Source organism: Lepus europaeus, chromosome 1, assembly GCF_033115175.1.
Source record: "Lepus europaeus isolate LE1 chromosome 1, mLepTim1.pri, whole genome shotgun sequence".
NCBI classification, from domain to species: Eukaryota; Metazoa; Chordata; class Mammalia; order Lagomorpha; family Leporidae; genus Lepus; species Lepus europaeus.
Window position 1 is genome coordinate 115,980,595 of NC_084827.1, and position 24,469 is coordinate 116,005,063.

The window sequence follows — 24,469 nt, forward strand, 5'->3', positions numbered from 1 at the left end:
AAGTGGGCTTATTGTGTTTTAAATGAGTTAATATTTAATTTTTTAAAAATATTACTTTATTTGAAAGGCAGACTGACAGAGAAGACACAGAGATCTTGTGTCTTCTGTTTCACTCCCCAAATGCCCACCACAGCCAGGGCTGGGCCAGGCCAAAGCCGAGGATCAGGAACTCCATCTGGGTCTTCTACACAGGTGGCAAACGCAAGAGCATCGTCGGCTGCCTCTTGGGTGTATGATTGGGAAGCTGGATGGAAAGCAGAGCAGCTAGGACTTGAGCCAGACAAGTCGATGTGAATGCGGGTGTCACAGGCCCTGGTTTGGCCAGCTGTGCCACAACACCTGCCCCTTCCATTTTAATTTCCATGATAAATGTTGATGGGGGTAGCTCACACAAACAAAAATCAGTTGACACCTTTCTATGGAGTATAAAGAAATCCTGAGAGCAAAACGCTGGGGAACAGCTTGAACAAAAAAACAAGCCCTGCTGGTTACCTCCTGCCCCCTGAAGGCAGGCAAGCTGTGCATGCTTCTCAAGGCTTTCTCCTGCCCTATGGTGTGGGTGACGTGCAGGCTGCCTGGCAGTGTGAAGACTAGACGGCAAGAGCATGTAAAACTCTTATTGGGTGCGCGGCATTCGAATACTCAGTCAATATTGGCCGTGTCTGTCATCATCCTGAGTACTGTCACTGCTGCCACTATCGCTGCCACACGGGGACTATTGCTCTGGTGGTGTCGTTCCTTGGAGTCTGCATTTGCTGGTCCCTGTGCCCGGCATACGTCCCCTTCCTTGTTGTCCAACGGATCCTCTTCATTCTTCCTGTATCAGTGTAGAGTTTCTTTGAGTTGGCAGCCTTCATCAACCTCCCAAAACTGTCTGGTGCCCTCCTGTAAGCCCCTCACCCTTGCCCCCTGCAGAGCACATGTCAGTACAATTGCTGTGTCTTTGCTGGCTTTTCCATTGCACTCCGGGAACTCTGGAAGAGAAGGGACCACACCTCCCTCACCACTGTCATCAACAAAGCTCAGCGCTGTGCCCTACAGTCAGTCAAGTCTTCCTGAATAAATTTTGCAAAAGTCTCCAATACGCTTCCTGCCCTTCTGCTGCTGTCATGCCCCAGGAAACCCAACAAAGGTGGTATCTCTTTGTAACAGCTAAGCTCAAACAGTAACCAAGGCTTCATTTATGATATTAAGGTACTGGCTACTAATCTTAAAGGATGTTTGCTTGTGTGTTTTAATTTCCCAGTGATTCAGAGTTGTACTGACCTTGGTATAAAAGCTGGTTAATTCGTGGCTGTGATGCAGACAGTAAGTATTCACCATCTAAGATGGAGAAGTGAGATGGCTAGAGGAAGTCCTCCGGGGTGCCAGCCTGCACCGGAGCTTGTCACCACCTGGGGCAAGGGAGCATAAACAATGCTGTTGGCCTCTGAGTCCCTTTCTTTCTGTCTTGAATAGAATGTAGGTCTGCGCTTCTCCGACCCACTGACGGCTGGTGGCAGCTCCAGGGTTTCCAGTTAAGAGGGGCTTAGGGAGAACAGTATCCTTGAGTGGGGCTTAGGAGCTTTCCCCTAAAGCTGTATTTACACAGTAAACACACTGGTTTTCCTTGCATTGCAAGTTGATTTTGCAGGGTGTTCTTGGATGTAAGAGGGTGTGAAGGACTTCCAAGCCACCCCACTGCCCAGAGCACATCTATTTTTAGTGTGGAAACATTTGAAGTAAAGGAATAGGAAGGTTTGCTAAGACAGGTCTGACTAGATCTCTTTGTTAGCGCTGTTTATGTTGGTAAACGTACCTGTATCTGCCAGGTGAGAAGTAGCAAAGAAACCTTCAACATGGTTTGTCACTGATGGGAAGAAGCCCTTGTCTGCATTTATCAGAGCCATGTAGTCATAAGGGAGCAGGCAGCTTGGCAAAAGAAAGGTCAGGCTAGAAGCTAGAAGCTTATCACACAATTATTGGGTGTTTATTACAGCTCTGGACAGAGACAAGAGACCTTTGGGAATTTACAACCTACTTGGGAAGACAAGACAATGCCTTCCGGATGACCACGCAAGCATGTCTGAGAGCTTCCTCTTTGGCGTTCATTGTTCCTCATAGTTATTCTTTGATCCTAATTATGGGCAGAAAGGAGAAGGAAGGGAAGATGGGTAGGACGGAGCGGTAAGGTGGCCAAAAAGTTTAAGCTTCTGAAGCCGTGAGCTTCAAATGTGAAGCTTCACTTCATCGTTTTAAAGCTGGAACCTGCAGCTAACAGCTCATTAGGCCCCCTCGCTTTGCCAAGCAGGAGCCAGGCCTAGGCAGCAAAGTGCCCCGCCGGTAACTGCTAGGACTCAGACCACAGCCAGGTCCCCTGGCTCCCCGACCCTCTCCTGGTCGGGTGCCTTGGAAGGTAAAGTAAAATGCCTGCAGAATCCCTAAGCCTGAGCCCGGCCTGAACATGCTTTGAGTGCCTTCATTTTCCCTTTTATGGTTAGATGGCTTCAACAATTATTTGATTACCTACATTAGGAATTTTTTTTTAGCCTGACAGTTTTTATCAATCCTAATTTCTCAGTTACCAAAATAGAATTTAATAATCCTAAAATCCTCAGTCTGTATCAAAGGGATAAAGAGTTGTGTTTTTCCTGACCTATATATTCACCCGATCCTCCACTGCATGTCCTTAGCCTCCATGGATGACTTGCAAGCTGTACAACAGTGCTCGTGGCCAGTGTTCTGAATGCCAGTGTGGTGTTTCGGCTGCTGCACCTCTACCTGGTTTTCCTTTGGTGACCTCAAACTTGGCAAAAAGCCAGCGTCCCCTGTTCCTATTCCTGTCAGTGACACCATCCCTCTTCCAGTCACCCAGGCCTGAAACCCTGGCGTCCTCTCCCTCTCGCCTTGTCTTCCACATGTCCTGGGTCACGCCTCTTCCTGAAACAGGTCTCTCGATGTTTCTCTTCTACAATTCCAGCTTGCACACTCTGCCTCGGGTCCTCACCATCCCACCACCAGGTCATAGCAACAGTCGCACTGCTGTGCCTCCCGCTAGCAACCCACCGCACAGCCAGAGCCGACTGCGCTAAACCCCCACTAAGCTAAAAACACAAGCAGCCACCTCCCCCCCTTGACTCGCTTTGCACAATTCCCCCGTGTTCACGGGTGAGAAAAGTCAAGATCGAAACCCGGGACAGCCTGACTCACGCCTTCGCCACCTGTCTGGCCTGTCCCCCCACGGAAACACCGCGCTCCCCGCAATTCACAATCAATCGCCGCGGTCCCCAGCGTCCACTCCCACCTGGCTCTGTCTCCTCAACCTGGACCCCGCAGAATTGCGGGGGTACTCACGGGTGGTTCCACGGAGGCGGCTGGGGCCCCGTTTCCCCCGGGAAGCTCTGTGCGAGTCTGCCCCTTCCCCACTACAGCACTGACTTCCCTGGCTCCCCAGCGCCTATGTCTGCGGTCGGGATAAGGTGGTGCCCAGCGACAGGGCCAGCGCGCAGCTCCGGGCGCCCCGGGCCCCGGCGGGCTCCAGCGTGCCGAGGGGCGGGCGCCGGCGCTCGGGCCCGGAGGCCCGGGCGTGCCGGGGAGGGCCGGCGCGCGGCCGTTCCGCGCTCGGAGGTAGGTGGTGCTGTTGCGGCCACTGTGCTGCTCATTGGCGCCGCGCGGAGAGGCGGAATGTTCAACTCCTGACTCCGGCGGAAGCGTGGGAGCCGCGCGGGCCGCCGTCCTCCCGACCCCCGCCGCCGCCGCCGCCCTCGTCGCGCGGGGCTCCGCGCCCCCGGCTGCTGCCCGCGTCCGGCCCGGGAGCCAGGTAGGGCGCCAGGCTGCAGGCCGCGGACCGAGGGAGGCACGGAGGGAGAGGGCCCCGCCGCGCTCGCCAAGTCGTCCCGGTTGCTCCGGGCCGAGGGAGGCCCTGCCAAGGGCCAGGGAACCCAGCCGGACTGCAGGTCCCCACGGGGCTTCTCTCCCGGCCCCCGGGGGCCGCCGGGCCGCGGTGTGTGGGGCCAGCGCTGCCGGGGCCCGCGCCGGACCGCGGCCGAGTGCGGCTCTGGGAAGTTGGGGCCGGTCCCACGGAGAAGTTGGCGTCCGGAAGAGCCGGGCGCAGGCCGGGGCGGCTCGGGCTTAGGCGGCGCGGGCAGGGGGCGCCCTCCGGCCTCGCTGGCCGGGCCCGGGGCTCCGGCCGGCCGTGCAGGCGGAGCCGGCCCGGCGGAGAGTGACCGGGGAATCTCGGTGGGGGAGCCGGCTGCGGGCCCCTTCCCACGGGCGGGCGTGCGGGCGGGCGTGCGTGGGTGCGAGGACAGACAGCCGACTTCTGCTTCCCTGTGAGACTCGGCCGCGAGCGGAGGCTCCCACCCGAGCGACCTCCCCCCCTGCCCTTCCGGCCGCGTCCCGGGCCGCGTGCGGCGCCCACTGTGGCGCGGGGTTGCGTGGGCTCCGAGACCCGCTCCGGGTCCGCAGCGGTCCGCCGAGGTCCCCCCGCCACGCCTGGCTGGCTCCTGACAGCTCCAGGAACACTTTGATTCAGAGCCGTCGAAATGTCATCGAGCCGCCTAAAAAAGGCAAAAAAAAAAAAAAAAAAAAAAATTTAAAAAACGGGGCGCCGCTGTTGGGTTCTTGGAAATGTACGTTTCGCCTGCTCCTGAGATTCCCGCATAAGCACCGTTTCTGGGGGGAACTTAGTTACTATTTTGGGCAGTTTGATAATGAAAGCAGCAGCGTTTGGTGGCCCACAGCAGCCCGCTCCCTCGAGTCCCGGTGCAGGGGCTTTGGCCCCCGGCGCACCCGGGACGTTTGGGCTGGGACGCGGCTGAAGGTGTCCCCCGCCCTGCTCGGGGGCCTCCTTGCTCTCCTGACCTTCGCTGAAGCCAGGCTTCGTGGAGCCAAACCTCCAAACGCGTTGAGAGACAAAAATAAACCAGTGATTCAAGACCGGCTAAGGTCTTCTTTGTAGTAGGCCTCTCTCTCTACAGTGGGATATCGTGTTGTTGTTGTTGTTTCCCACCTCATCCCCCCCACCCCCCAGATGTGACTGCTGTGCTTTAATTATGGTTTTGGTCATTTGTGGAGAGCCTTTGTTTTAAATTCTTGCTACAATAGTGAGCGATTTGGGAGCTTGCAAATGAATATGAATTTCATTTGTTTGAAAAGAGAGCATTAAAATAAAAGAAACAGTCTTTTGGAGGATGTGCTCTAGTTATTTTGGGCCTCCACCATTTAATTCCTCCTATAACTTCAGGATTATTTTGAGGGTTTTTGTTTTTGAACTGAAAAATGTTGTTTAAAACAAGTTTTAGCGGTAGTAATTGCAGAGTAAATCACTAAACTACAATGGCAAGGGGACGTGCTTTTCTTGTCTAGGAAGCAAACTAGATGATGGCTTTCTTATTCTTTTAGGGAATGCGTGAGGACACATTGAAGAGAGAGACACAGGGAAAGTAGTATCCAAATATTCAGCATGTGGATTTGGATCTAAAAATGGATGGTCAAAGATCTTGGGAACTAAGGGACCTTCTTGCCAAATAAGGAAACCTGGCAAGTTGCTCTGTGTATTTTAAGTCAGCCCAAGAGTGAGTGCTATTGGCAATACATTGGCTCCCTGCCTATCTGCAGTGAGCACTGAAGCTGACTCGGAGAGGGCTGCAGCCTTAGGAGCAGGAGTTAGCAAGGGCGCGCAGTGGAGAAGCGAGTCATCAGCAGAAACATGCAAGAAATGGCAGCGATGTTGCACGAAAGGGGTCAGATAAAGTGCGTGCGCAGTGAGAGAGCGAAGCGAACCGTTGGCTTCAGAAATTGAGAGATGCAGAAAAGAGAGAGGGGGAGAATCCATGGTCGTGTGTGTTTTTTTTTTTTTAACCACAAAAAGATGTATGTGGTGATATGTTATTCTTGAATAAATAGCCTTATATCTGTATCCTGAGATGTCAGGAAAAAAAATCAACTTGGGTCATTTGCTTTCTATTTTATTCTACCCAGGACAGATTGACAGGGGCGCCGTGGCTTGTCTGAGTGTAATAGGAGCAGCCGAGGCCCTTCGCGTCTTACTGTAGGGAAGATTTAGGCTACTTCTAGTGTGGCTATTAACCTTGCCCCGCTACACACAAGTAAGCAGAGTTCCAGCTGTGCCCGGAAAACTGCACCTGTTAAGGAAAGAGAGCTGTAAATGCTAGAGCTTAGATTGGTTTGACTGATCCGTGGGTGCTTTTGTATCAGACTCCTACGGACAGCTGGAGCATCGATTAGGCCCTAACAGCAGTGAAATTATCTCAACACAGCAGAAGATTCTATGAGAACAGAGCAGCCACTCATTTGACACCCTAAGCCCATCGTCACAATTGCTAATAGGAAATTAACACCTCATACTGACCTAGAGGTGTATAGACAGCTATCGGGTAATTAGTGTAATAGAAAAGGGTCTTGTTTAACGAAAGGCAAATAAGGGAAAGTTGAAGGAGGCTGCAGAATGAAACAATGGCAAAAGACTTGTGGGGGAAAAAAAGAATCTGTCTTTGGGTATCAGACCTGTATGTGAATCCCAGTTGTGTTGCTTGCAAGCCAGGGAGTCAGCGCGGGCAGCCTTCACAGCCTTGGTCCTCAGCTTCCACACGTATTAGTTGGGGGCCTACGTGAAGGCTGTGAGAGCCGTGCCTGAAACCTCAGCCACTGTGGCTGCGTGGTGGCACAAGGTGTTCTTCCACACCTCTCTCAAGCCTCACACAGAAAGCCGCCCGCCTCGCCTGTCTCCCGGATCCTATGTAAGTGTGCGTGCAGGGACTCGACGGGAGCCTCTCATGACTACTCTGTGCTTTGAGTATAAGGGGTTTACAATGGCTTCCTGTACCTCTGTGCTTATACACAGTTTTGTGGTGTTTGGGCCTAGGGGGAGAATGCGAAGATGAACCCGTTTACACGTCTGTCTGAGGGATCTGGAAGTCATGTGAGCCAGGAAAGATTCTGACCCAGAGGCCAGCCCTGAAATCCCCTGGGGTCCTTCTCGTTGCTTGTGAGCACAGCTGGCCTGGGGCAAAATGCTTCCTTCTGATTCATCTCTAGACTTCATTTAGGAAAACCAAAGAGGAGGGAAGGGTTGCCGTCTGCAGGTCGAACAGTAAATTTCTGCATCTCGAGCTTTTCTACCAGAGTAGCTTACTATGGAGAAGAAGGAATCTGTTCCCTCAAGAAACTGTACATCTACATGCCCACTGGGGAAGGCAGCACTTCAGAATCTTCATTGGAACATTAAAATATTTAAGTGTTGCTTTATCTGCCATGATGTTCTGTTGATATGAACAAATAGAACAGACCCATGTTCATTCCAAATCTTAAAGTTGATGCTGCAGGACATGTTATTTTTCATATACCTTATTTATTATTTTTTGGAATACATATTTTATTTACTTGAAAGACAGAAAGAGCTTCTATCTGTTGGGTCACTCTCCAGATGCCCACAACAGCCAAGGCTGGGTCACGGCTGGGCCAGGCCAGAGCCAGGAGTCCAGAACTCTATGTGGATCTCCCGTGTTGGTGGCAGGGACCTAGCTGCTGGAGCCCTCACCACTGCATCCCAGAGTACATGCAGATTGGAAGCAGAGTTGAGATTCTAACCCTGCACCATAATGTGAGACGCGTGTCCCAAGTGACAACCCCTGGGCCAAACGCTCGCCCCCTGTTCATACACCTTGTGTGCTGTGCGTTCTACCCTGCGTGTGGGAATGAGCGTGGGACAGGTTCCGATCAAGGGCACTGCAGACCACAGCTCCACAGCCCAGCCCCTGCTGCACAACGTGGTTGTATCTTGCTGGGATAAGAATAGTGGTAGGATGATCAACCAGAGTTTCCACTTTCTGAGCTGATCCTGTGGCTCAAGAGGACAAGTACTGTTAACTTTGGGAAAGGGGAAAGGGGGGAGAAGAGCTACGGGGGGGATCTCTGCAGTGTGGCTCTCTGCTTCCTACCCAGTTTGGGAGGAGACATTTCAGCTCCTCCCCATCCTTCTCCACACGGTTCAGAATCAGGCTCCTGATACTGTAGCCCTCCGAGGAGGGGGGTCCTCCCTACTTGAGAGTAGCTTCATTGTATTTATTATATTCCGAGGGTCCTGGTGATACTGCAGCCCTCCGAGGGTCGGGGTGGAGCCTAAAGCCACACCCACTGTTCTCTCCTGCCTGGCGCTGTGCCTCCTGCTCTGGAGCTGCCGCCCACTGAGCACCCTTCACCTGGAAAGAGCCAGAATATTCTCTGGTTAGGCAGCTCTACTAACCAGTCATTCTTTCTGCAGTTTCTGCCGACAGATAGTTTTGTCTCTGGACCAGCAAAACATATTATAGGGCCCTGCTCTGTCTGCTTTAGTTTTTTTACATTTATTTTTATTTTGTTAGAACTTCCATACACTGATTCACTCCCTAAATGCTATACCAGCCAGAGTTGGGCCAGAAGCCAGGAACCAGAAACCCAAACTGGGTCTCTCATGGATGGCAGAGACCCAAGCTCTTGAGCCATCACCTGCTACCTCCCAGGGTGTGCATGAGCAGGAAACTGGATCAGCAGCGGAACTGGGACCAGGTGCTCCCATATGGGATGTGGGGTTCCCAAGCAGTAGCTAATAGCTGCAACCAGTGTCTGCCCCTTTGGAGTTTCCACGTCTCCATTTCCTGTCATCTCTCCTCTTAGATCAAGGTGGGGCATTCACTCAGTGAATCAGCCCAAAGTGCACCTGTTCCAGCAGCAGCCAGGACGCTAGGGCCTTTTGTATTTGACAGAAAATGGTTCTGGACAGGAGCCGGTGCTGGGTAGCCGCAGGCCTTAGGGACGGGGGCTTGGGGGGCAGACTGGCCCTCGGAGGAGGCTCTGTACCCTGAGCCACTGCCCCGTAAGCAGCGAGCTCCTCCCGAACCGGTTCCCTGCACATCAGCGCAGCGCGGTGCGTGCTCCCTCACCATCTTCCTGTGCCGCAGGCTGCCTCCTGTCAGTTAGCTCGGGGAAGCCACCGTGGGGCGCACCCACAGCACGCATCCTCGTGGGCTCTTGTTGGGGCAGTGATACGTTCCCTGTGGTATCGCTGGGCGGGAGTGCCCCCGCCAACCACACTCCTGCTCCTGCTTCCCTCCCGAGAGCAGCGGTTCCGCAAGGAAGGTGTCGTGGAAGCTTTGCTTTACTGGGATGGTAGAGGGAAAGCACGGTGTCTCACGGAGCTAGCTGGATTTTGTGTTCCCCTTTGCTCTAGCTAGAGAGTTAAAATGGCTTTCATGGTAGAGCAAAGATGGAGGGAAACAAAGACACCACAGCGATTCTCTTTCCTCTCTCAGGTAGCCCTGCCCAGAGAAGTTCTAGTGGCTGAGCCCAACCGGTTCTGTGTAAGACACATTGTTTTCTGGGCCCGGCCTGGGAGAGAGCAAGGAGGGTCCAGGGTAGACACAGTCCATTCCTTTACCTAGTGTCCTCCAGCTGGTCTTTCAACTTTCATCTGTCTGTCTACCCACTTACCTACTTATCTGTGATGAAAAAAAAAAAAAAAAAAAAAAGAATCCTAGTAGAATAGATGTTCTGTTCAGGAATAGAATCTTTGAATCTTTGACCTTGGTGTCATGGCCAAATGCTCTGAATCAAAGCTTTCCCTGTTTATGTTGAAGATAAGATTTGTAGGAGAAAAAAATAATTGCAGAGCAGTGATTCCAAAGTGACATTGTTTTAATACTCATGGTGATCAAGCAGTTTTTATTAACTTATTCACTGATCTGCATTAAGGAGGCTGCAATAACACTAGCATGAATAAGTGTTAGGACAGGAAGTTTGGCAAAATAATTGGTTGAAGGCTGAAGGCTGTTTTTAAAATTGTTTTTTGTCATATCAGGTCATGATAAATTCATTTTTTTCCTGTATTGTATGAACAATAAACTTAAAAAAAAAGATTTATCTATTTCATTTGAAAGTCGGAGACACAGAGAGAGTGAGAGAGAGAGATCTTCCATCCGCTGATTCACTCCCCAAATGGTCACAGTGGCTGGAGCTGGGCTGGTCTGAAGCCAGGGACCAGGAGCTTCTTCTGGGTCCCTTCATGGGTGCAGGGGCCCAAGGACTTGGGCTATATGAAGAATAAATTTGTAACTATTATAAAGAAGGGGGAAAGGAAAGTATTAATTAGGTATAAGAAAAGAGACTCAGAAACAATAGGTTTATATAAACCTGATTGATGGAAACATTCAGAGAAAATTTCAAAACCCTTTTTCTAGTAAAGTTTATGCTTTTATAGAGTAGATGTATTTTTTAAATTACAATTTTCAGGCATTTCCTGGAGCAGGTGACGGTTTTCCTGATGTGGGTATCTATTTGATATGCAGTAGATAAGATCTGAAGGATGACAGCAGTCACCATGGAAGGTGGGTATACTCTCAGACCCAACCAGAGTGAGTGCTGCAATTGAACTGAGAGACCCTAGAGACTCTAGTGTCTAAAAAATGCAAGTATTGCCTTTGAAAACTGAAAATATTCTCCTTGAGAAGAAAGTTTGAAAGAAGCAAAATTATGATAACCAAATGAGGTAAGGTCCTGCAAAACTGACCAAAACCAACCAAAGCAACAGAGAAGTTAGAAATAATTAACACGTGCACAAAGAAAAAAAAGGTGAAAAATAGTGCATGCATTTATTAATGCTTGCTCTGAAAAACTAATGTAGAGGGAAGAATATAAACCAGTTTTGATGACGAGGACAGGAAAGCATACCTGATTGTGAAGGGTGAGGAGATAGCTGACTCAGTGTGATAACCAAGCTTGCTTGAATGTTTAGAAACCACAGTGTCCATTGATCACTGGCGTGCAAGGTGCTGGGCACTGTGTGAGGTGCTATCGTAGAAGCTCCCACTTGCTGCCAGCTGTGCAAGGTGGCTTTTACTGCCCTGCAGGAACTCAGGCCAGAGGGGTGTTGTTTCTTGCCTGGGGTCTTACGGCTCCTGAGTTTGGATTGGCTGCTAGCTCTCTCTGACGTGAGTCCTTCCCTTGCTTCCATTTTGAAATCGCCATGATTTGGAAGAAAGATGTCGAAAAAGTCAGGTAACACTTTGCACACTTGATGGCTTTTGGCCTATCAGTTTTGAGACACTGACTGGAAAGGATTTGGCCTTTTATCTGCTGGGTCTGGAGATGTCATAATCTGGGAAAAAGTGTTGGGTTCAGGTCACTGAGAGGCGGAGACAGAGTTCAAACTCATTTCTACCTCCTTCTAAAACTTTGCTTTGTTACAGTTAGAGTTTCAGGGGGGGTCTTATTTCTTAAACTTATTTTAATTAATATTTATTACTTACTTATTTGAAAGGCAGAGTGAGAAAGAAAAATAACTTCCATCAGCTGGTTCTTTTCCCAAGTGTCCACAACAGTGGGACTGGGCCAGTAAGAAACCAGGAGTCCAGAACTCTGAAGTTTCTGATGTGGGTACAGGGACCCAAGCACTTGGGTCATCACCTGCTGCCTTCCAGGGTGCACATTAGCAGGAAGCTGGATCAGACGCGGAGCCAGGACTCAAACCCAAGCACTCTGGTAGGGGATGTGAGCATCACAAATGGCATTTTAACCGCTGTGCAAAAGGCCCATCCATTTTGTTTTTAATTCTCAGCAAAAATAAGGGTCATGGGGAGGCAAATGATTTATTTGAGGTCAACATTGATCTGAAGTCAAGAGGCAAAACACAGATATGCATAGAGACCAAGTCTTTTATTTTTGGTGAAGACTAAAACTTTAAAAAGTAAAGTAACACTCCTTTTAAGATTTCCTATCTTTATATGATGACATTTTTGATAATTAGCTCATGATGCTATACTCATATACTTTCAGCAATTTAATTACTGGTTACAATCTTTTGAATTTTAATTTAAGGAAATATTTAAATAAAAAAATTTGGCAGGCCATTCAGATGATTAAATTCAACCACCCTGTTTGTGTTTTTCAATCTTTATGGAGTTGTAACATTTTATTGTGCTTTGATTTATGTGATATTCCTGCCCTAATCCACTTCTATGTTGTTGGATAGTTAACATTGAAAAGAGCTGTGAGAGTTTTTGAAACAGAAGTTAGAATGCTAAAGAATTAGGATTGAGAATGTTGCATGGAAAAAATTGTCTTTTTTGTTGAAAAGTATTTTTTTAAAGATTTTTATTTATTTGAGAGGTAGAGTTACAGAGAGAGAGAGAGAGAAAGAGAGAGAGAGAGAGAAAGGTCTTCCCTCTGCTGGCTCACTCCCCAAATGGCTGCAATGGCCAGAGCTGAGTGGATCCAAAGTCAGGAGCCAGGAGCCTCTTCTAGGTCTCCCACATGGGTACAAGGGCCCCAGGACTTGGGCCATCCTCTACTGCTTTCCCAGGCCATAGCAAAGAGCCTGATCAGAAGAGGAGCAGCTGGGACTAGAACCGGCGCCCATATGGGATGCCGGCGCCGCAGGCGGAGGATTAACCTACTGCGCCACAGCACAGGGTGGAATTAAATCATTATACTTAGTTTGGCGCACTCTGTCAATAAATGCGTCTAGATGAGTCTTATTGTTAAATTCTGGTGTCCTTGGTGGAGAATGTACTTGGAAAATTAGGATATTACTTGGTCAGATGGCAGTGTTCCCCTAAGTGTTGTAAGTATGATTAACCATCAGCTCAGATTTTTCATTCTTCTGGTCATAAGTTGATTCTCTCAGAATAATAATTTTAACTTAGAGGAAGAATACTCGCATACACGCACACACAGAGGTTTCGCAAATGTTTATGGAAATGCATGTTATTGTTTATTCCTTTTTTCCATGAATGCTTTGAAGCCCCTTCACATGTTTTCTGACATTTATGTATGTGGGAATGGGAATCTCATGGTTTTCAGCCAAGCCCATGATGCTTTGCCAGTATCACCAGAGCTGGGGCTGGCATTGTGGCACAGCAGGTTAAGCCGCCATCTGCAGTGCCAGCATCCTATACTGGTGCCAGTTCAAGTCCTGGTTGCTCCACTTCCAATCCTGCTCCCTGCTAATGCACCGGGAAAGCGGTGGAAGACAGCCCAAGTGCTTGGACCCCTAGACCCACATGGGAGACCCACGTGAAGCTTCTGGGTTTTGGCTTTGGCCAGGCCAGTGTGTTGTAGCCATTTGGCGAGTGAGCTAGTGGATGGAAGCTTGCTCTGTCTCTCCTTCTCTCTAACCCTTTTAAATAAATAAATAAATGAATCTTTCTTCTTCTTCTTCTTCTTTTTTTTTTTTTTTTAAGGATCATGAGTTAAAAGCCTGTACTCACACTCTAGAGTTGTTAAGTCTCTTAATTTTTTACAGTTTCAATAAAGCATTCGAGTAATTGAACAGCCCCATTCCTGTCCAGCCACGTCTCCAGCGGCAGGGCGTAGCACACCATGAGGAACAGTGGTTCTGGGAGCAGCCTGACCGGTTGCCTCACGTCGCAGGCTGCGTTCCTCTGGTGCCCGTGGGTAGTTTGACACGTGGCGGGTCACCACTAGGGTCATCAGCACTTCCTGGGCTTGTTCAGCACCGCAGGGTTAGGATTGATTCCCAGTGATCGCGCCCTGGTTCCCCTCTCTGATTTTGTTCTGGGAAGGATTTCGCTACTCTTCCCTCACTCACCTTAGGACTCGGCGGGACCCAGCACCAGAAGCCTCCCTGTCCTGCGACGCCTAGGCAGCAGTTTCCAGTTTAGAATTTGCCATAGGATCCTCTGGGGGCACTTGCAGAAGCCGCAGGCTGACGTCTTCCCACCTACAAGCCGTGTACTGGAAGAATAATCAGAGTAATTATTAAGCGGGTGTGGAGCAGGAGCAGGCACTGCAGTTCCAGGTGTAAACAGACATGAATCTGGAGGGAAAGACTAACGGGTGAAGAAAGGAGGTGCGGCACCAAAGGGGAAGAATCTGCCGCCTTTGGAGGCTCAGAGAGGCACGCAGGTGAAGTGGTGAAGGCACAGCACGAGAAAGTGCCCTGGAATTAAAACACCAGTTACAGGTGGAAAGAGTTCGGTGTGTCCTACCAGTGAATGCAAAAGGCTCACTCAGCTATGGCCTATTTTTTTTTTTTTTAAGATTTATTTATTTGAGAGGCAGAGACAGAGAGACAGGTCTCCCATCCACTGGTTCACTCCCCAAATGGCTGCAATGACTGGAGCTGGGCTGATCTAAACCAGGAGGCAGGAGCCTCCTCCGGGCCTCCCATGTGCATGCAGGGCTGCCTTCCACTGCTTTCCTAGGCTATTAGCAGGGAGCTGTATTGGATGGAGCAGCTGGGACTTGAACCAGCACCCATATGGGATGCCAGCATCACAGGCAGAGGTTTAACCTACCATGCCACAGTGCTCGTCCCAAAAATATATTCTATTACAATTCAAAATTCTAGGGATGATAGAGGATCCTAAAAGCTTTTAAAGATGAAAAAAATAATGTAAAAAGGATTAGTAACTGAAGTAGCATCAGACTATTCAGCAGGCACTTTAGAAGCTAGAAAAAAAAATGAAATAATACTTTTAAAATTATATGGAAATTATTTCCTACCTAGAGTTCCATAACCAGTCAGGCTACCAACCAAGGCATTTGAACACACAGATTCTCAAAAAATTACATTCTGTGTGCCTCATTCAAGTAGCTAATGGGAGATGCACATTACCAAAACAAGGGAGTTGACAAAGAGAAGGCAGGAGATCCAAGGACAGGATTTTCCACAGAAGAAAACGGTGAAGGAAGTTCTTAGCATGGTTGTCGACGGGAATTCCCGGGCCAGGTCAGGCCTGGTGAGCAGCCAGTCCAGCCAGACTGAATCAGGGTGCAGGGTGTAGGAAGAATGTCTCTGATTTAGAAAAAGGATAACTTAATGTGTGAGTTTTATCGAGGAGTTTTGTAGTTCTTAGGATAGTTTGATGAGGTGAATAAGTGTTGTGAATATATAAAAAGCTAAGCAAAAACAAAACCAGGGCAACTAATAACTCCAGGAGAAACAAAAGGTTATCCAAGAGGGGAAATATAGTCATTAAGTCTTACAGGGAACTGCTGGGAATATTTACTTTGTTAGACTTCTATAAACTCTGAGTATTGACTTAGCCAAGTGTTGTACCAGAGCCAAGAGGATTGGGGAAGTGTGACATATTTGTATATGGAGGTACAGATGGTATTTGAGAACTAAATACTTATGTTCCACAGGGAGAGTTGAGTTGCCTCTCGAGAGTGAGAATTGGGTATGTGGAACAAGGCGGCTGGGGACTTCCACTTTGTATTATAAACTTGGCAGTCCTATTTCATTTTTGTACTTTGGCAAAAATAAAAATAGTTAATAAAAATATAGACCCAGCATTTGTAAGTGCTGAGAGAATCTTACATACCGTGTTTTGCATTTTACTGAACAAACTTTTTAGCTTGTATACTCTATATACCCACCTTTTAGCATGTTCCTAAACTTCACCCAAACTTTATTCTTTTTGATGTTTCACTGACCATGCCATGCAGAAAAAATCGACAAGGTAAACTGGAACCTCAGATATGTTTATAGACTGTCCCTGGATCCGGGGCTGTCCTCCACCCCGCCCCGCTCCCCGCTCCCCGTGCTTTTGTGTTGACTCTAAATGACCTCAGGCGTCAGCCCTGCCTCGTCCTCCTCCCCCTGTGGAGCAGAGTTTGCCTCTCCGTGTGAGAAGTCCGCATTCCTGAGCTGCCCGGTGTTCCTCTGAGGGGACGGCACGCGGCTGCTCCGCCCCACACCGAGCTCTCTGGCTGTTGGTGGACGGCGCTCAGGGAAGCCCCAGGTGTTCATGAAGAAATGTTGTCAGTCTGTACAGCCACAGGCTGCCCTCCTTCACCTTTTTATTTTGACAAACATCAGACCTCACAGCAAAATCCCCTGGATTGATCTCCGCACATTTTGCCGCACCACGCTCTCCAGACAGGGACGGGGTTGCAGGAGTTCAGGGTGAGGTAGACGCCATACTTTACTGTGTCTGCCCAGAAGCAGGACAGCTCCTGCAGACCAAAATGCCATTATCTGCTGTGCATATTACCTGTGTGTGTTACCTGACATGTAGTTAATATTAAAATTTCCCTCGGATCCTAATAGTATTTTCTGTAGATGGGTGTTAGCCCGGAATCCAGTGGTCACACATTGCATTTAGTCACCTTTGGTCTGTAAGTCTTCCTTATGCTCTGAGTTTCCCAGGTTTCTGTTTGTTTCTTTGTTTTTTAATCTTTCATGATAGTGACAGTCATTAGGAGCTCAGGCCAGTGTTTTGATAGCATATCCTACGTATCTGAATTTTTCTCTTTGTTCCCACATCTTAAGCTTCTGTGTCAGACACCCAGACTTTTTATCAGCTCTTAACGCTGTTTTGGTTTACTTTTGGTTTCCCTGCCGCCCTGCGGTTTGGCTTAGTGCACAAGGAATGACCGTCTCTTACCTGGAGAGCACTGGAACTCCCGGCTGCAGGAAATATCAAAGTAGCCATCGAAGGGAGGGGTCAGCGGTTCCTCTGGGAACAAGCACACTCTTGTGTTGTTTCTTTTTCATTCTTTTTTTTTTTTTTTTTTAACATCCTTGGCAGTGTTTGTGGTTGACTTAGTATGTTGTAACCAAGGGCAGATTTTCTGCTTTTTAATTAAGTTCTGCTGCAGTATGCAGGCCCAGGAGCCAGGTTTGGAAAGTCCTTGGCCAGCCTTTGCCATGCCTGAGCTGGTGGCTTCTTGCTGGAGCCCAGAGGCAGAATGCGTGCTGGGTTTGTGGTGCCGTGGCTGTCCTCGTGCCAGGGCGCCCCGTGGCTGAGGCTGTGTGTATTTTGCATGACGTGAGGGCAGCATGGAGCCATGGCATGCCTCAGATGCCAGGAGGACTATGCAAGCGTGCTTCCCAGTGGTCATGCCCGCCCGGCAGGAGGCCCGGGTGACAGGGTGGCCCGAAGGCAGCGCCGCTACAGGTCCCCTCTGAGCCAGTGCTGCCTCGTTCAAGGTCTGGACAGGCCGCTGCCGCCTTTTGCACGGGCTGCCTGGTGTGTAGTCTGGCTTCCTTCCTCTTCTGAGCCTCCACGGCGCCCTCTGGCAGCGCGACCCGGGGTGCCTTTGGTGGAGCAGGCTGGCGGGGCCTCGAGGTGCGCCTGTGTGACCGAGTTTTCCCTCTCGCCCCCGCTGCAGGTTCTGTGCGAGGGTCGCCCTTTGTCATTATGCGATGTCGTCTCTCGGCACCTCCTTTGTGCAGATCAAATTCGATGACTTGCAGTTTTTTGAAAACTGCGGCGGAGGGAGTTTTGGGAGTGTCTACCGAGCCAAATGGATCTCCCAGGACAAGGAGGTGGCGGTGAAGAAGCTGCTGAAGATCGAGAAGGAGGTAAGGCCTGCCCCTGCGCGCCCGGGGGCGGATCCCTGGGGCCACTCCGGGAGCCCCATAAATAGAAGTTATCGCAGCGTGTGCTCCGGGGTTGAGTTCTACTAGGGGTCATCTGGAGGGAGAGGATGTCTTCCCATGGCACGAAGACCCAGTGTTCTCTGAGGCTGGGGTGAGGCGTGCGCCCTCCCGCGAGGGCAGCCAACAGGGGGCAGTAGAGAGCACCGAGTCTGTGGTCCTCGGGGCGGGCTTTTGAGCCGCCACCTGTGCCAGAGGGAGAGCCGCCTTCCTTTTAAAATCTCCGGAGGGCCTTGGCTTCCAGGGCTTGGGGTCCACGCCAGTCACCCCCAGAGCTCGCTCGCGGGGCCTGCCAGCGCTGGCGACCCCTAGCCGCCGCCCTCCGGAGCCTTCGGCCGCGTCCTGTGCTCTGACATCTGTATCCGTTCATCTCCCGGGATGGTTTCCTTGTCTTCATTAACCTGCCAGCGAGCCGTACCGTGTCCCCACTTTTGCTGACTGGTAACTAGGGCCTTGAGAAATGTAATAAGCTGCACTGGAGGCACAAGTGAAAGCCAGAAACACCCCCTCCCCCGGCTTTTTAATTTTTAACTCTGAACCCACTGGCTGACCAGGTAAGAATAGAAAAGAAACGGGTTCCGGCCGTGTTCAAAGATGCCTGTGTTGTGCTGGCATTTTCAGGTGTGAGGCCGTAATGCTAGCCTGCTGAACGTGCTCTCAGCGATTGCTCCATGTCAGGAAGGCTTCGTGAGGCAGGAAATGGATTTGATGGGAGAGCATCAACTGCAGTTCACTCACCCCACACGGCTGACCCCAAACACACGCGTGCACACACACCCTTTGCTGCTGCTTTGGAGAGAGCCAGGACTATGACAAAGGACAGCAAGGTGGCGAAAGCAGGAGTTGAAAACTGGGAAATCCTGCTTCTGTGCAGGTGTGGTGTACTTTAAAAGGCTCGTGGACGGTGGAGTTAAATGGAGTTAAAAGATACTTTTATTTTGTGGAAAGGTTTTTAAAGCCACAGGTGGTTTTGCGTAATCCGTACTGGCCATGAGCTCTTTGGCAACCCCTCACGTTTGGCCTGCGTGTGGATCGATCAGAAAGTGAGCAGATGACCACAAACCGCAAGAACCTAACTCCTCAGCTCGTGGGCAGGAAGACCGAAAGCTCGGCGTCTGTGTGGGGCTTGGTTAGTCAGCCGCGGAGAGACAGGGTGCGTTCTGGGGAGGCAGCCCCACATCTGAGTCACCATGACTTTGAGATGTACCGAGGTTTGGCTGCGGGTGGCAGTTACTGGAAAGGAAACCCACATGTCTGGTGTACATCACCGTACGTAGTGAAGTATGTACTGCATGCCGCCTGGGGCCTTGTGGAGGTGCAGCTGATACGGAGGTACTGCAGAGAGCATGCAGGAAGTGGAATTAACAGACGAGCTTATTTTGGTACAAAAGTGTTGAGACCATACATATGTAGGGTGTTGGAAAAGTTCACAGAAATGCAGATTGTGAAAAAAAAAGAAGTTCCAGATTCTTTCACACCAAAGTAAACTTATAGTTTAATTCCATTTTCTGCAAACTTTTTTTTTTTTAAAAGATTATTTATTTGAGAGGTAGAGTTAGAGAGAGACAGAGACAGAAATCTTCCACCTGCTTATTCATTCCCCAAATGGCCGCAACAGCTGGAACTAGGCCGATTGGGAGTCAAGAGCTTCTTCCGGGTCTCCCACACATGGGTGCAGGGTCCCAAGGACTTGGGCCATCTTCTGCTGCTTTCCCAGGCCATAGCTGAGAGCTGGATCAGAAGTGGAGCAACCAGGACTCGAACCAGTGTCCGTATGGGATGCTGGCTCTGCAGGTGGATGCTCTAACTGCTATACCACAGCACAGACTCCTGCAAACTTTTAAAGCTCTGGATTTTTTCCCTAAGGTTTAATTCAATGTAATGTCAGTTCTCTTTTCCCAATGAGTTTTGAAAGCTACAAACATTTAATAAATGTCTGTAGTTCCTTTCATGTGACTCTAAGGATGAATTAATATCTGATAAACACCTGTTTTATGAGCCTAATGAGAAGTGGAGAAAACATACAGCACACTCTGTAACTCTGCCTGTGCGAGGGGGAAGGAGCACTGTTTGCTTTCCCCTTATTTGTAAGCCTCTAGTTTACTGAGTGTGTATTTCTTTCCTGGGCTGCAGTAAGTGTACATTACTTTTCTAATAAACAAAGGAAGACAAACAGCACTATCTTAAAATCTTACAGTTCTTTGAAACTTTGTTTAAAAGTTTTTTTTCCATCCATTGGTTCATTTCCTGAATGTCCACAAAAGCCAGGAGCCCAAAATTCGATCGGAGTCTCCCTTGTGAGTGGCAGCGACTCGAGTACTTGAACCGTCCCCTGTTGCTTCCCAGGGGTTGCACATTTGCAGGAAGCTAGAGTTGGAAGTGGAGCTTGGACTTGAACGCAGGCGTCCTGTCAATGTGGGATGTGGGCATCCCAAGCAACATCCTAATCACTAGGTCAGATGCAGCCCTTACAAACCTTTGACACCAAGGGAGAGAATGCGAGAATGATACTGCAAACTCTAGGGTGTCCTTTCCCTAAACTCACCGCTTGGTGACACTGAGCAGCAATTGCTTTCTCTATATGTGTTACACCGTCGATGCATAGTCATATACTACTTTATTTTGTCATTTTTGCTGAGTCAAAAGGCAAAATTGCATTTGCTGTTTACCTTTATCCCTAAATCCTTTAGGGATAAAGAGCCACAGTGAACATATTCAGGAAATTTAACAGTGATATCACACTTTATTAGAGAGTTTCTATTCACATTTTGCCAGTTGTTCCAAAAGCTTTTTTTCTTCTAAATTTGAAAGAGTTATAGAGAGCCTATAAATACACACACACACACACACAGAGAGAGAGAGAGAGAGAGAGAGAGAAAACCTTCTATCTGCTGATCCACTCCCAAAGTGTACACAATGGGTCTCCTATGTGAGTGGCAGTGTCCCAAACACTTGGGTCATCTTTTGCTACTTTCCCAGGCCATTAGCAGAGAGCTGGATTGGAAGTGGCAGAGCTGGGACACAAACCAGTGCCCACATGGGAGGCCAGTGTCACTGGCAGAGGCCTTACCCACTACGCAATAATGCGGCCTCGCAAAAGCTTTTTATGGCAATTTTGTCCAAGCCCAAATCTGATCCAGGATCACATGTTGCAATTAGTTGACGTATCTGTGTGGTCTGGGGCAAGTTTATTTTTCTGCCTTTCTTGTCTTTTAAGGCTTTGACATTTTTGAAAAGTGCAGGATGGTTGCTTTGTAAAATCTCTCTCTGACCCGCTCCCCCTTGCCCCAGTTTATGTAGATTTGTTAGGAGTGCTGTAGCAGGTCATACGTCCTTGGTGGGACTGTGTGATATCACTTTGTCCATTACTGATCCCACAATTAAAAGGGATTCCCCCAGTTTCTCCATAGTAAGTCTATGCATTTTCACTTTGTAATTAATAATTAAACTGTCAGTAGATACTTTGAAACTATGCAAATATCTTCCTTCAAAAAGCGTTTACCCAATGTTTTTAGCATCCACTGCTGGTTCTTCCTTGAATCAAATAGTACTATGTTTATTGTGTAGAAAGCAAACAGTCGCTTCCTTATGCGTTTTCCCTTCTTCTTCCATCTGTCATTCTTTCCCTCCTTTATTCACCCACCCATCCATCCATCCATTCATTTATTGTTTGGTTGCACACTTAACATTCTTCTTCAAATTCAAAATACTACAATCCATTAGTTACTCATTTGTGCTTAAATTGTCCCAGACTTAGGACCTCAGAGCTCCTTTAAGCTGGGTATTGTGTCTTTTTGCTCTGTTCTCATTTTAAAAGAAAATATTTTCTTTACAGTGTGGCACAAAAAGTTCCTAGTTCATTTCGTAAGCTATGCCGTGCCTAGAACCAGCCATTGCTTCAAGAAGCCCTCAGTCAATGTGCTGATTTGGGAGTGCAGCGTGTAGCAGCCAAGATCGGATACTAGGTTTATCTAGACCTGTAAAGAAGCAGAGGTGGTGGGGAAGACTGGGTCCTTTTGACAGAAAGGTGGTTCTGGAGAAACTTTACTTAAGAAAGCATTTAATTTAAAACTTACAATCATGCCTCTAGGTAGAATCTGTGATACACTGCTATTAGCAATGCAAATTGGTAGACTTTTCTGGAGAATGATAGCAAACTTACCTTAGGAAAAGTCCTGGATCTTTTTCCTGAGGAAGTGATTAGAAATGTCAGAAAGATAAGTATCTTAGGCGGTCAGCTCACATGTAGAGCGGTGAAAAATTGGAAGCAACGAATGATGCTAAAGCTGCGTGATGTAGTTCCATTCCATCTGGAAGACTATTCAGAGAGCTAGGAGAATGCTCGTCATATATTGCTACGTGATGAAAGCAAGTTAGAAAATCCCATCTAGAATATGATGCCAAGTCTGTACTTGGCATCTGCACGGTGCTTTCATTTTTCTTGAGCAGTCACATTTTTTTTATTTCTTTCCACCCCCAAGATTTTATTCTGAACACTTTCAAACATAAAGAAGAGTCGAAAGGATTTTATCTTGTACATCCGTATGCACACCGTATAGGGTCTATCAGTGGTAGAAAAACCTGCTTTATGAACGCAAGGCCAAGCTAGCTGTTCTTCCACCATCAGTCCATTTGATCCATTTCAAATAAGTCAGAGGCGCCAATACGCTACCCTGTAAATATTTCATCATGCCCATTATTACTAGAGTTCATATGTGTTTGCAGTTTTGTTTCCTTTCATTTTTAGAAAAGATTTACTTTATTATTTGAAAGAGTTACAGAGAGGTAGAGACAGAGAGAGAGAGGTCCTCCATCCGCTGGTTCACTCCCCATATGGCTGCCAATGGCCGGAGCTGGACCGATCTGAAGCCAGGAGCCAGGAGCCTCTTTTGGGTCTCCCATGTAGGTGCAGGTGCTCAAGGACTTGGGCCATCTTCTATTGCTTTCCCAGGCCATAGCAGAGAGCTGGATCAGAAATGGAGCAGCCTAGATTCAAACTCCTACCCATATGGGATGCCAGCACTGCAAACCAGGGCTTTAATCCACTGTGCCACAGTGCTGGCCCCTTGTTTTGTTTTTTAAAAAAATTTTATTTGAAAAGATGGGGCGGAGGGAGGGTGTCTTCCTTTTGCTGATTCACTCTGATTCACCCAGTGCCTGGAGCAGCCAGGGACCGTCTGAGCTGAAGCCAGGAGCTGGGAACTCAATGAGCACCCAAATACTTGAGCTAACATCTGCCTCCTGGGGAGCACATTAGCAGGAGGCTGGGCTCAAGAGTGGGGCTTGGACCTAAACCCAGGTACTCCAGGTTTTGTGTTCTTTTGTGGTAGTTATGTCCAGCGCAGTGCACCTGTCACTGCGGAGTAGGGCATGTGACTACCACGGGAGCCGGTATATACTTGTGATGACCTCCACAGCCTCAGGGCACAGGACGTCCTCCCCAGCATGGGTCAGCAGCTGGGGCAGCTCTGTCTTTCCTTCCTGGGCTTAGGGAAGATTCCCTAGAGACCACTTTCAGGAAGCACCTGGCTCTGGCTGTCAATTCCCTGGTCCTGGCAGTCTCCTGGATCCCCTCTTCCTGGGTTTGGCTTTTCTGAGGCAGAGCCTGGGGCTTCAAGGGGGTAATGGATTTCTCCATCCTTCCTAGTGATACCTGTTTGTGTTTTGCTATGTGTGTATTTTCTACTTCATTTACCTGTTTCCTCCCCCACCCCTTTTTTTATTTTAAAGAACAATACTTTTTTGTTCCTTTGTAGTTTAAAAAGCAAAAAAAATAATTCTGATGAACTTTGGGCGAGAACTTTGTACTTTCTTCCCGTGTGGGTGTTGGGCTTCTGTCAGCTTTTCAGGGTTATTAACTGGGAGTTATAAAATAGAAAAAAGAAACAGTGTGGCTCTGAAAATTGAGGACGCTGTGTTTGGATCCAGCACACGGCACTACTCTGCAGCCTCCGTGTTTAGTGTTGACTTTGCGCAACCAGCAGAGTGACTGACAGCATGCTCTTCATTTGTTTAAAAACTGTCTTCAACAGGAAAAAAAAATCATACAGTCTTAAGGATAAATACTGAAAGTAAGAAAAGAAACCATTATTGCATCTTTTTGGTAAATTCTAAAGGAGCTGGTGGCACAGACAGACACGGCGATCGCTACGTCTCGCTAGCTGTGCCGGAGAGCAGAGTCCCCACGCAGCTGGAGCTGCCCATGTCTCGCTGGGTGTGTCTCCTGGACTGGTCGCAGCAGCCCCGTGTAAGCTGGCCATGCATTCGATGACATGCTGACCTCTGTGCGGCCTGCTCTGTACGGAGAGCTGGACGCCTGAGAGGCAGTGTGTAAGCCTGGGATCTGTGGGTGCCCAGCCGCTGTTCCAGGGCCGCATTAGGGAGGATGTGATAGGAGAGAAGCCCGATTCCTTCCTGCTTCCCTGGCACGATTGGAAGGAAGCAGGATCCTCCAGAGGTAAAATATAAGGCCTTTTTTTTTTTTTTTCATTTGCCTTGGCTTTGAGTAAGACACCATTTCCTCTATTTTAGGGAGAAAAAAAAAAGAAACCCTACCAAACTTAACTGTTGTAGAAATATTGAAAGCCAGAGCACCTGCAATTGATTTTTACATAGAGAGAGAGGATCAAGGTGTCAAAACCTGTCATAATAGGAACTATCAATAATTTTTATGTAGGGGAAAATATCAGTGTGAAGTAGAAAATATAAGCTTGGAATTCAAATAGAGTTCAGAAAGTTAAAATAAAAGCTTTATATAGTTTATCAATATGACAGTATTTAGTACTTCGTAGAAGACTGGTTAAGTGTTTTCATTTTATTAGCTATTGGGGTATCTTTTTCTCTGCCTTACAGTTCTATTGTTGGCTTTTTATTAATGAATTCTTTGCATTTATTTTCGTTGTGGGAGTGCTGCTTTAGTATTTTCCTCTTGGATACACTAAAGATTTACTTTTTTTGTAAGTCCTCTCAGTGCTTAAATAATACTGATGGCAGCCATAGAAATACAAATTAGATATCTTAGCTACTGGACAACTGCTGTTGAGTCCTGGCCTGGTCCCTGTGGTCATTTATCCCCACTGGAGCTCAGGG

The 24,469-nt window shown here is 48.4% G+C and overlaps 1 protein-coding gene and 1 long non-coding RNA gene across 5 annotated transcripts in view; one reads left to right on the forward strand and one right to left on the reverse strand.

Moving 5' to 3' along the window:
• Nucleotides 1-11: 11 nt before the first annotated feature.
• On the reverse strand, nt 12-3,548 carry LOC133766753 (uncharacterized). Of its 2 annotated transcripts, XR_009866750.1 has the most exons (4): nt 3,334-3,548; nt 1,799-2,116; nt 1,267-1,394; nt 12-817 (listed from the first exon to the last, which is right to left on the reverse strand). It is a non-coding gene; the product is annotated as an uncharacterized LOC133766753 (long non-coding RNA). The 2 variants fall into 2 exon arrangements; XR_009866751.1 differs by lacking the exon at nt 1,799-2,116.
• A 176-nt stretch (nt 3,549-3,724) lies between these two features.
• The window catches only part of MAP3K20 (mitogen-activated protein kinase kinase kinase 20), a 178,746-nt gene continuing 158,001 nt past the window's right edge, over nt 3,725-24,469 (forward strand). For 2 of the 3 annotated variants that reach the window (XM_062187850.1, XM_062187870.1), the window contains exons 1-2: nt 3,725-3,799; nt 17,113-17,305. In XM_062187850.1, coding sequence (XP_062043834.1) covers nt 17,147-17,305 — 159 coding nt within the window. In that variant the 5' untranslated portion in view covers nt 3,725-3,799; nt 17,113-17,146. Of the gene's footprint in view, nt 3,800-16,939; nt 16,971-17,112; nt 17,306-24,469 lie in introns of those variants that run through there. The other variant, XM_062187859.1, reaches the window with a different exon arrangement.